This window comes from Mya arenaria, chromosome 16 (assembly GCF_026914265.1).
Source record: "Mya arenaria isolate MELC-2E11 chromosome 16, ASM2691426v1".
Taxonomy (NCBI): domain Eukaryota; kingdom Metazoa; phylum Mollusca; class Bivalvia; order Myida; family Myidae; genus Mya; species Mya arenaria.
This window is the reverse complement of record NC_069137.1, coordinates 20,352,649-20,363,825: the sequence shown is the minus strand read 5'-3', so window position 1 is coordinate 20,363,825 and position 11,177 is coordinate 20,352,649. Positions and strand designations below refer to the sequence as shown.

Below are 11,177 nucleotides of genomic sequence, written 5' to 3'. Positions count from 1 at the left end.
GCATGTACTTATATCCATAGTGCGTAATAAATAATTCAGAGGAGTAATATGAATTGTATAATTTGGTTAAAGCTACAGGAACTGACCGAGTATATTACATATTTACTGAAACATACAATAAAAACTGGGATCTCAGATTGACTTGTAATTATACCAGTATAAGCGATACGTAAATATATTCAGTATCCCGAGAAATTCTAGCTACTTAACGTGACGAAAAACATACTGTCATCTTTTTTCTTACCTCGATTAATCTGTTTGGATAAGCAATTAGTGTACCTACAAAACGGTTCGCATAAACTCCTCGAGGTGGAAGACAAAATATGTTCGACTTTTGTGATTTCTTAAGCTTGTTATTTCAATATTTGTTCTGATATCGTTATTCTTTACAACATGGTATGAACGGCGGACAATAAGTTCCGGTTTTCCAACAAGTATACTATGTAGTGTATCTTTTAAAGATATCTAACAATCAATTTGAAGTACTAGTCCACATTTCCGAGTGTACTTGGCTAACTATAAGTATAACAAGGAGGGAACCCAGTATCTATATTATGTACGTTTGGAAAACCATTGTGTTTCTATTTTTGCATAGCTGCGATCAAGTTGCAGTTAAGCATTTCAATATTTACATGCGCAATACGTTTGTATAGGCAGATATTGCAAATGCATATGTAAAGGCCGAAAATTAGTATTTACATTTAACTGATCGTTCCAAGGCGGTACCTAACAATCCTTAATAAACATACTTAGTTTTTTATATAGTATATATGCGCTGTATTGTTTGTGGAGTTTTGTGCTGTCCATATTTCTTGTTTGTGATTTATGTTTGTGTTCTATGTATTTGGCGTTTACCCTGTGCCATTAAACGGGGTTTATGTTTAAACGTTCTGCTACTGAGCTTATTCTGTAGTTTTTAAGCACATACATATTGGGTGCTCATGTTGATAACACTATTACCGTGTACCTTTGGAAACAGTTTACGTATGTTCATAAAGAAAACAACTATCAAAACACAATATTAATTAAACACTTCGGGCAATGCCCTTTATCAGTATTAAACCAAACATAGCATATACATTTAGTGGAGATTCCCTGCTCTTCTGGTAAGACGCTTGATTGTCAATAAAGGAGTAGCACGCATAAAGGGGGACCATGTGGTAGTGTTATAACATACTAGCTTTACGATCTACGAGCTTACGGGCGCCGCGTGTGTTAGTGTTATAACATACTAGCTTTATGATCTACGAGCTAACGGGCGCCGCGTGTGTTAGTGTTATAACATACTAGCTTTACGATCTACGAGCTTACGGGCGCCGCGTATGTTAGTGTTATAACATACTAGCTTTATGATCTACAAGCTAACGGGAGCCGCATGTATTAGTGTTATAACATACTAGCTTTACGATCTACAAGCTAACGGGCGCCGCGTGTGTTAGTGTTATAACATACTAGCTTTACGATCTACGAGCTAACGGGCGCCGCGTATGTTAGTGTTATAACATACTAGCTTTATGATCTACGAGCTAACGGGCGCCGCGTGTGTTAGTGTTATAACATACTAGCTTTACGATCTACGAGCTAACGGGCGCCGCGTGAATTAGTGCTATAACATACTAGCTTTACGATCTACAAGCTAACGGGAGCCGCATGTATTAGTGTTATAGCATACTAGCTTTACGATCTACGAGCTAACGGGCGCCGCGTGTGTTATTGTTATAGCATACTATCTTTACGATCTACGAGCTAACGGGCGCCGCGTGTGTTAGTGTTATAACGGACTTGCTTTACGGCCAACAACATTATGGGAGTCTTGATTGTTAGTGCTACAACATACTAACTATTAGGCCAACAAGCTTATGGGCGCCCCATGTGTTGGTGTTTTAACAGACTAACTATCAGGCCATCAAGCAAACGGGCGCCCCGTGTGTTGGTGTTTTAACAGACTTACTCTTAGACCATCAAGCTAACGGGCGCCTCGTGTGTTGGTGATATAACAGACTTACTCTAAGGCAAACAAGCTAACGGGCGTCCTGTGTGTTGGTGTTTTAACAGACTTACTCTAAGTCTAACCAGCTAACGGGCGTCCTGTGTGTTGGTGTTATAACAGACTTACTCTAAGTCTAACAAGCTAACGGGCGTCCTGTGTGTTGGTGTTATAACAGACTTACTCTAAGTCTAACAAGCTAACGGGCGTCCTGTGTGTTGGTGTTATAACAGACTTACTCTAAGTCTAACAAGCTAACGGGCGTCCTGTGTGTTGGTGTTATAACAGACTTACTCTAAGTCTAACAAGCTAACGGGCGCCCCGTGTGTTGGTGTTATAACAGACTTACTCTAAGGCAAACAAGCTAACGGGCGTCCTGTGTGTTGGTGTTTTAACAGACTTACTCTAAGTCTAACAAGCTAACGGCCTCCCCGTGTGTTTGTGTTTAACATACTAACTCTAAGGCCAACAAGCGCCTCGTGTTCATTTGCTCTAACAGACTAACTCTAAGGGCAATAAGCTAACCGGTGCCTCGAATGTAAGTGCTCTATCAGACTTATTCTTAGACCAAAAAGCCAACAGGTTAGCCATGTGTTAGTTCTACAATAGACTTATTATACGGCCAACAAGCTAACGAGCGCCTCGTGAGTAAGTGTTGAAACAGACAGCAATATCAACTATGTTCGTGAATAGTGAGGCATGTTCGTATTTTCCCTCTTTTCATAGTTATTCATATTGAATGAGAAATGCAATGAATCAAATATACATGTATATACTTCCAAGGAACATATATTAAATTAAAAGATATAATTATTAACTGACTTTTTAGTGGTTATCTTTTTACAAACTATATAATGGATGTTTCTTGCATTGTAGTTATATTCTTATACAGTTTTATCTTATCTGTCTGCTTTGGATTTTTTTAATAAACATGGTTAGAATCAGTTAATATATTTGACGTCTAGTGTCAAAGGCTTGGACTAAAGCGATTAAAAACTCAGTTTTAAAACTGTCCTAGTAATTACGCCCCAGCTCTTGAACCTGGGCTCACGAACTTGAGTATTTTCTGAACATTGATTTAAAAAAAATCAAAAACATTTTGTTTAACCTCAATATTAAAGAACATTCATTGTTCTTAGTTTCCCGCATCAAGAACTGAGATTCATGATGCTATTAAGTTATTCATAATTCACGTGTTTTTCTTATTGTTTAAATGGAAAGTCAATGTTTTTATTTAAATAATGGAAGGACTTTTCAGCAAGTCATCAATTATTATCTACATGCCAAATCGACGACTTACTCTTATTTTTTCAGTGGTCTATCACGCAGACATATTTCCAGTGTTGTTTATCAATATCTTGTTAATGGATATGAACAGAATGCTAAAAGTAATAGCATTGCGTGATGCATTGCTTGTATTTGTCCATTGAAGTTTAACAATGCAAACATGACTAACGACCGGGCAGGTCTCTGCGTTATAAATGACAGGTGAACAATGAGTTGTATAGTTGTACAAATAATATTGAAGTGGAACGAATGTTTTCCCATTTTTCTATAACGAAATTAACACTAGGATCCTATATTAACGCTTTATTATGCTACTTTAAGCGATATATTTGGATATCCGGTATTTCCAAGAATCCAAGTTATTTAGAGTTACAAATAAATGTTGACAACTGAAATTATATCTCTTAATCAATAATATAAAATATTTTACTTAAGTTTTCATATATACATATTTACATTGCAATTCTGAGATTCTAGAAATTAAGGATATTGTATACGCATTAATGTACAAGTAACAATGTAAATATAAAATGTATCACTGAAAGGGATTCAAGCTTCAACAAATATTTTAAGCAATTTGAATACATATATGTTTTCTTTACACGATACATAGTGTTGAACAATATCACAATATATACAAGAAACTATAACAATTCTTTCTTGTTTTTAAACACGTTACTTTTCAAATCTATCTTTAAAAGAGATTACAATATGACTATACATGGAAATATAAATCAAAATAAATGTGAGCATTTGGCGTAATATTTCATAAGGAGGGAACCCAGTATCTTTAATTGGTATGTTTGGAAATCCATTGTGTTAATATTTTGCATAGCTGTGATCAAGTTGCGGTGTATCAGTTTACGTAAATAGACATGCGAAGTAACTTAATCTGGGCGGTTATTTGCAAACCTTATTGTCAGTTACTTTTAAAACTTATGATTATGATACAGTTTCCTTGCACCCTCGTGAATTGTGTACGTATCCTCCTTAAGATAACGAAAATAACGTCAATTAATTTCTATAATATTTAGTTGCCCTTTAATACTATATATCATTACATAAAACCACATTTTATTTTGACTTATAAATGAACATAATAGCTTTTTCTATGTTTATGGTTTGTGATTGTTTTGCGTTCCGTGTCATAAAGACCCTGTGAACCTGTGCCATTGAACGGGGTTAATTTTTTAACATATACAATACATGTACTTGTTGTGTTGGTCATATTCAACCGTTGCATTATAAAACATACCATACCAAGCCTTTATATACTTATTAAACAACCATCATGAGTAATTGGAAATTAAACTGATTGGAGGTTGAACTTAGCATTTCCATTCAAAAAAAGTTTATTATTACAATTTCATTCTTGTCATTTCATTTCAATAATTATAGCAATGGCTTAACAGAAGGATACATGCAGTTAATTTTTTTAAATATTCTTTTCTAAGAACAGCATGCCATAGACGTACACATTTAGGTCATCTTTAATACCTAGATAATTACAAACCTAAACATATATTTTGTTCACAATGCGTTCGATTTCACTGCTCAGGGAAACAATGTGATTGCATAATTATTTTTTGAAAAAGGGAAACACATAATGGTTGTGTCTGTTATGAAACTAAGTACATTTTTAAGTTAGCAATCTTAATATTAAAGCTGCACTCTCACAGATTGAACGTTTTGACGATTTTTTTTTGATTTTTTTTTTATTTGGAACGAGCTTATATTTGCGGACATCCATGGACACCAGTTATATCAGACTGCTGACAAAAAAAATAGATAGCAGATTTTTATATTTTAGTTAAAATATAATGGTTTATGCATTTTTCTTAAACCGTTAGTAACGGTTTAAGCCATAAAACATTAATTTTCGAAATCTATGATCTGATTTCTGTCAGAAATTTTATATCATTAGTTTGCAGATATTTATGCAAAAATTGCTCTTTCCAAGACAAAAAAAATAATAAAAAAGTTGTAAAAATGGTATATCTGTGAAAGTGCAGCTTTAAAAGTATTTGGTGAGTTTTTTTTTCAATGAAATGGTATCCTATATATGACTGAAATGTTTAAGAACTGCAGACATGTTGTTTTATTTGAATATAGTGCAATGGTTTTAATACTTTTCTCAAACGTATAGGCTGGAAGAAAACTTTTAATGTACCGCCTATTTTTCATGCTTTAAACATTACATATATATATTGAAGAAAAAAAAAACACACGGATAAATCATAGATTATAAAACTATACGGATATCATAGTAATGCTTGACAATAATTTTAGTTTCATTGAACCCTATCAAAAAATAATAAATGTATGAAGAGCCCGACAAGTTTTGAAACTAAATATTAAGTGTTTATAACATCCATTACACTACATTTTATCGATTGTGTTATAATGCTATGCTGTTTACAGGCAGATGTGTAATTAAACAGAAATGCAAACCAACGCCTGTTTAGAGCTAAGAATTAAATATTTGTCTTTGAATTTAGTGAAATTAGTTTGTTGAGCATTCATTACTTGTTATTTACTTTCTTGTAATGTATTGGATTACGGTTAACCCGCGTTCTTATGAAAGATTGATCAATTATATTAGGCCTTTAATTGAATGTTAATATCGTTGAACACATTAATAACCCAATACACAATCTCCGAGTAACATGTGTAGTACTGATTTAGTTTAACGGTTTAACCTCTTTATATACAGATGTGTAATCATTTGAAAATTGTAAACAAACTGCTGATTGAAATAAACAGGATAACGAGGGTTTGTCATTTAATCAAATGCATTTTGCTTTTGGAGTATTCATTATTAAGTATTGATTTGTTTGTAATGTTTTGGGTTTATTGCAACGAAACCTAGTACTAAAATATATAAATTATATCAGGCCTTTTTATGAATGATAATTGAACAGATTGATTCCCCAAATACACAATCTCCGAGTAACAAGTACAATTTAATCGAAAGAAATGGACGAATAGAGTTAATAATAGTTTTAAAAACTGAAACATTTTTGAAGCAGAAGTCAACAATTGCAACGATGACCTCGTTAATAGGGCACTTGTTTCAAGACCAAACACTTTTAGTTAGATTCCAGACAGTTTGCGACTAGATAGATGTTTGATAACATTAAATCGTTAAGCTTACTTCTTAAAACCACTGCACAATAATGTTTAGAAAAACTTTCTGTCGGGGTTTGTATCTATAATTCGATATTGATTAAATTACCTTGGCATTCTTATAGTAGCAATGACCTTAAAATATATAAAGATAAGTGCAACGCGTTTAAAAACTGTTGCAGTGCGAAGCAATACGATTGTCAATGTAAGGATATATATAAATTTGTAAACAGTGCAAACATCATTTTGGAACCAATTGAAACTTGGTCAAAATAAATCGAAAGCTGTGTCTAGTATTGCTGCCAATGACTGGCACGATTATTTCAAAAGCCTTCTCTATGATGAAGGTGCAGTATTGGTTGATCCGAATAGTGAAAATGTTCATGAATTTATATACGAAAGTGCTAGCACACTGAATGATCATTTTACTTTATCTGAAGTATAATCATCATTTTCCAAACTAGTTAATAATAAAAGCTTTGGGTTAGATGGAATTACGTCTGAATTTTATAAATATACATATTCTGACCTTTTTTCTTGTAATTCAATAAGATTTTGTCAACAGGAGTGTTTCCACAATCTTGGGGACAAAGTAGTATATGCCGTGTCCATATATCTTGGTCGAATACTGAACCAGGAAACTACCGTGGTATAGCAATAACGAATACCATGTTAACGAAATTTAATTCATTATAATTGGGCTGAACAAAATAATAAAATGATGAATGTCAAGCTGGGTTTCGTCGAAATTATTCCACGGTTAATAATATTGTTTGTGTCTAAGCTATGGTTCAGAATACCTTTCAAAGAAAGAGGACGCTTTTACTGTTTATATGTTGACGTAAGCTTTTGATAAATTTAACTACGTAAAACTGTTTCAATCACTTCAAAAGCTAGATGTATATGGTATTTATTAAGTGTCTTGGAATCTATGTACACTAACCTTACTTCATTTCATAGAACAACTAGCGGGGTAACTAATTTATAAATATATTTGTAACTAATTCGTTTCCCTGTGATATTGGTACGAGCCAAGGAGATAAATCAAATTCGACAATCTTTATCCTCCTTATAAATGAGTTACCTGCTCTTTTAAGAGAGAAATGTGGGTCTGGCATTTTCATCACCAACGATATACCAGATATAATATGGTCAATATTCGCAGATGATATTGAAAATTGCGCATTTAAATTACAGCAACAGCACAATACGATAAATGAATTTTGTCTTAATTCCGGTATGGAGGTCAACTTTCAAAAACAGAAGTTATTGTGTTAAGAAATGGTGGACCTTTAAGGAGCTATGCAAAATTGCAGTTTCGTGTACTAAATGTTTAAACTTCTTCAGTTTACAAGTACATCAGACTTCTTTTTACCCCACAATTGTCTTAGACATCAGCTAAAGAAAAATTGTCGGCTTAGGCACATTATCTATATTTGCAATTAAACATTATCAAAAGCCATTCGGTTATTTCCCAACCAAAGTACTTATTAAGATATTTGATACCGCTATTTACCCTTTTTTATTTATGTTACCGTTCTCTAATTTGGGGACATGAGTTTAGTCCAAGTATTGATATGTACATAATGACTTTTGAAGGAGGCACATTTGGGTAAATAGGACTACGAACACCTGCATGATTCTTGCAGAGTGCAGTATATTACCACTGTGTATATCATATTTTTCTAATTGTATGAGATATTTTTTGTCAGTTATTAAGAATGACCAATACAAGATATTAATTAAAAAAATAATGCTAATATCTCTTGATGAAGTTGGACAAACTTGCTGGGTAACAAATTTTAGAAACATGTTTTTACATATGGATTTGGATACATTTTGATAACTCAAAACGTTGAAGGTGTTTTCGTTTACCTAACCATCTTCAAACAGAGAATTGATTGTTATAACCAAACCTGGTTTGAATCTGTAAATATTTCTAGTCGATGTTCTCATTACAAAACTTAAAAACACTGCTTTATGTTGAAAGATACCTATCAAGAGCTGTACCATTTAAACACAAGATAGCACTTTCAAAATTTCGATGTTCAAACCATAAATTGAGATAAAACAAAACTAGTAGGCATCTAAACATACCAAAAGATGATCGTATATGTACTGTTTGTTATGATAACGAACATTTATCTGTCTTAGATTGTGAATATCATGCATTTATTGTCTGTAGAAAGTATGACAATATAAGAAGACAATATTTGTTTAATTTGCACTCTGCTGGTATAGATTTATATGACTTTTATAACATTATGAAAACAGCTGATTATGAGACTCTAAGTAAGTTGTCTTTATATGTATGTCATTTTCTTTTAGAAATAAACAACTAAAAGGAAACACTCATGGTTGGATATATACTTAAAATCCTTTTCTTGACACACCTCGTATAGTACTTGTTTTATTAAGTATGTTACGTATTTTGGGCCGTTGGCCTTTGATTATTAAATAAATATCTTGACTTGACTTGTAAAACTGAATATTGCATTGCTTTTCACTCTTTACTATACAAGACAATCCTAAAATGTCTGAAATACTAATTGCATTATGCAATGAACATCATTTATGGCCATTGCCTGAGCTCTAGGGGGATAAGGTGGGTGTATGCTCTCAAGCTACTCTGCGTACTATATCTTGGTATTTAACTATGTAAAAGCAGTTATTTTGTGGTTATTTTGACACTTTTATCCGCAATCTTAGGTTGAACAATCCTAGAATTTCACTAAACCTACATGGTCTATACTTACGTGTCAAAGTTTATCTGTGTTGCCAAACATAGTTGGCGACCGGTTTCAGTACTTCAATGGACACGAATTCAAATTTTCAAAACAAATAGCATTTAAATCATGTATTTTATATAGTTAAAATCAACAAGAAACACCCTACATATGAAACAACAATTGTTTGGCCACCAGCAATAAAACTTAAGCAATATCGCCTATGGCTCAATGACAAGATAATTTTTACATCGGATGCCCCAATGACAGTTTCATCATAGATGCACAACGAGATAAGCAAAACTTACAAACACAACAAACATACTTATTACTATATGATCGGATTATTACTTTAGAATTATTAATCGGAGTCCAATGGAAAAAGAGTCCACATGGGTTTATATTTGCTTATGTTTAAAGACTACCTTAACCATTGATAAATAAAGTATAAGTTAATTTAATAATTAACAAAGTACTTGTAAATATTAATCACTCGAATACATACATAAACGATTAACGATCTATACTGTCAGAGCAAAAGTGGAGGACTCTTGAAAGACATTCAAAGACAGTTACCTGACATATTTCACCATAGCAAATTACAGGTATAAAGTTGCGTTTTGAGGCAAAGATACTGCATCGTTGTATAACACAGAATCAAATAAGAACAAATCGACAATAAATTCATGTGTCTAAAATGCTTAATATGCCATAACGAAATTCTTACGAAAAGTGTCTATTATATGAAGTGTAATTGTTACTGTACTGAGCACGGTCTCAAATGATCATTTATCAACAAGGAAGCATCGCAACGAGTGGGGAAAATATATTATCTGAAAACAGTAGTTGAAGCACATAAACATTATCACAATGTAATGATTCTAAAGGCTGAAGCTTAAGCTTGTCAGTGAAAGTGAACCTGTTTATCACTATGTAACACGTATAATTTTATTTACAGAAACTTGTTTAACGATTAAGCGGCTCTCTTGGGGAACAAGTTTCAGCAGGACAGATCATGATCTTTATTGTTATTTTTTTGTGCTGTTGTTTCGATTTTTGTTATTGTTGGTGTTGTTCATGATGTTTGATGTTGTTGCTGATCTTTTTGTTGTGGTCTTTAAATGTGAGCTTTGACCTAACTGCTATACGTGTAGCGCAAATCCATGATATTGCCTTTCATTATTTAGAATAAGAATAAGAAATAAAAACATTTAACATACACATCGTCATCACTACATGCTATATATTAGAATTTATGTCACATCAATAATTTAATTAAAGCGAAATACTATGTAATGCTTATTTATTTCAGGTCCAAATTGGTGACTAAACATGGCCAGCGGGGAGGATAATTCTGAGTATGTATATTTGCCTGTATTTAACATTGAACTACCATGTTACAGGCTGTTTTCACAGTGTGTAAAACCCCCACATCAATCAAGGTTCGCATTGAATGCTCAGGTCATGATTAATATTTCATCAGAAATCGAAAGCCGTGATAGTGTCTTGTTGTTTATTATGAAAATCAACATCCATTGGTATTTTTTCAGGAATAGTTGAATAACATCGAGTGTGATGACTTTACCTAACATGCCAATACAAGCTAGGTAACATTACTTATAATCCGAAGGAAGTGTTTATAATCCAAATTGCGCCATTCGCCTTTGAAACAGTTTTAAATTTACAATATTTTCAGTGGTAGTTTATATTATTCTTTATGAACGGTTTTCTAAACAATTATTGTATGCGATCGAATGACGTTAAGCATTACCATTTTCACATATTTGCAATAACTGTAATGTACTTTGGATCGTGTATACAGTGTTTCAAACATGAATCAATTTTATTCTGGTATGCTGTTGAAATTTAGCTTTTAAGCAATCTGTTTGATACCGTAGCAAATTAATTGATATTAACACGATCAAGTCGAGTCCAAAGGCCTATAACCATATTCAATTTCCATACAAACGATATTATGATGATAATATATAAAAGTAAAAAATAAGTTCTGAATGATATATATATGTATAGGTCCTGTCACGAGTCGTCAT

General features: G+C 32.9%; 1 protein-coding gene across 10 annotated transcripts in view; it reads left to right on the top strand.

The window, feature by feature from the left end:
• The window catches only part of LOC128222114 (protein Daple-like), a 127,853-nt gene that overhangs the window by 2,203 nt on the left and 114,473 nt on the right, over positions 1–11,177 (top strand). For 9 of the 10 annotated variants that reach the window (XM_052930966.1, XM_052930967.1, XM_052930964.1 and 6 more), the window contains exon 2: positions 10,439–10,484. In XM_052930966.1, the coding sequence (XP_052786926.1) occupies positions 10,459–10,484 (26 nt within the window). In that variant the 5' untranslated portion in view covers positions 10,439–10,458. Of the gene's footprint in view, positions 1–10,438; positions 10,485–11,177 lie in introns of those variants that run through there. The other variant, XM_052930970.1, reaches the window with a different exon arrangement.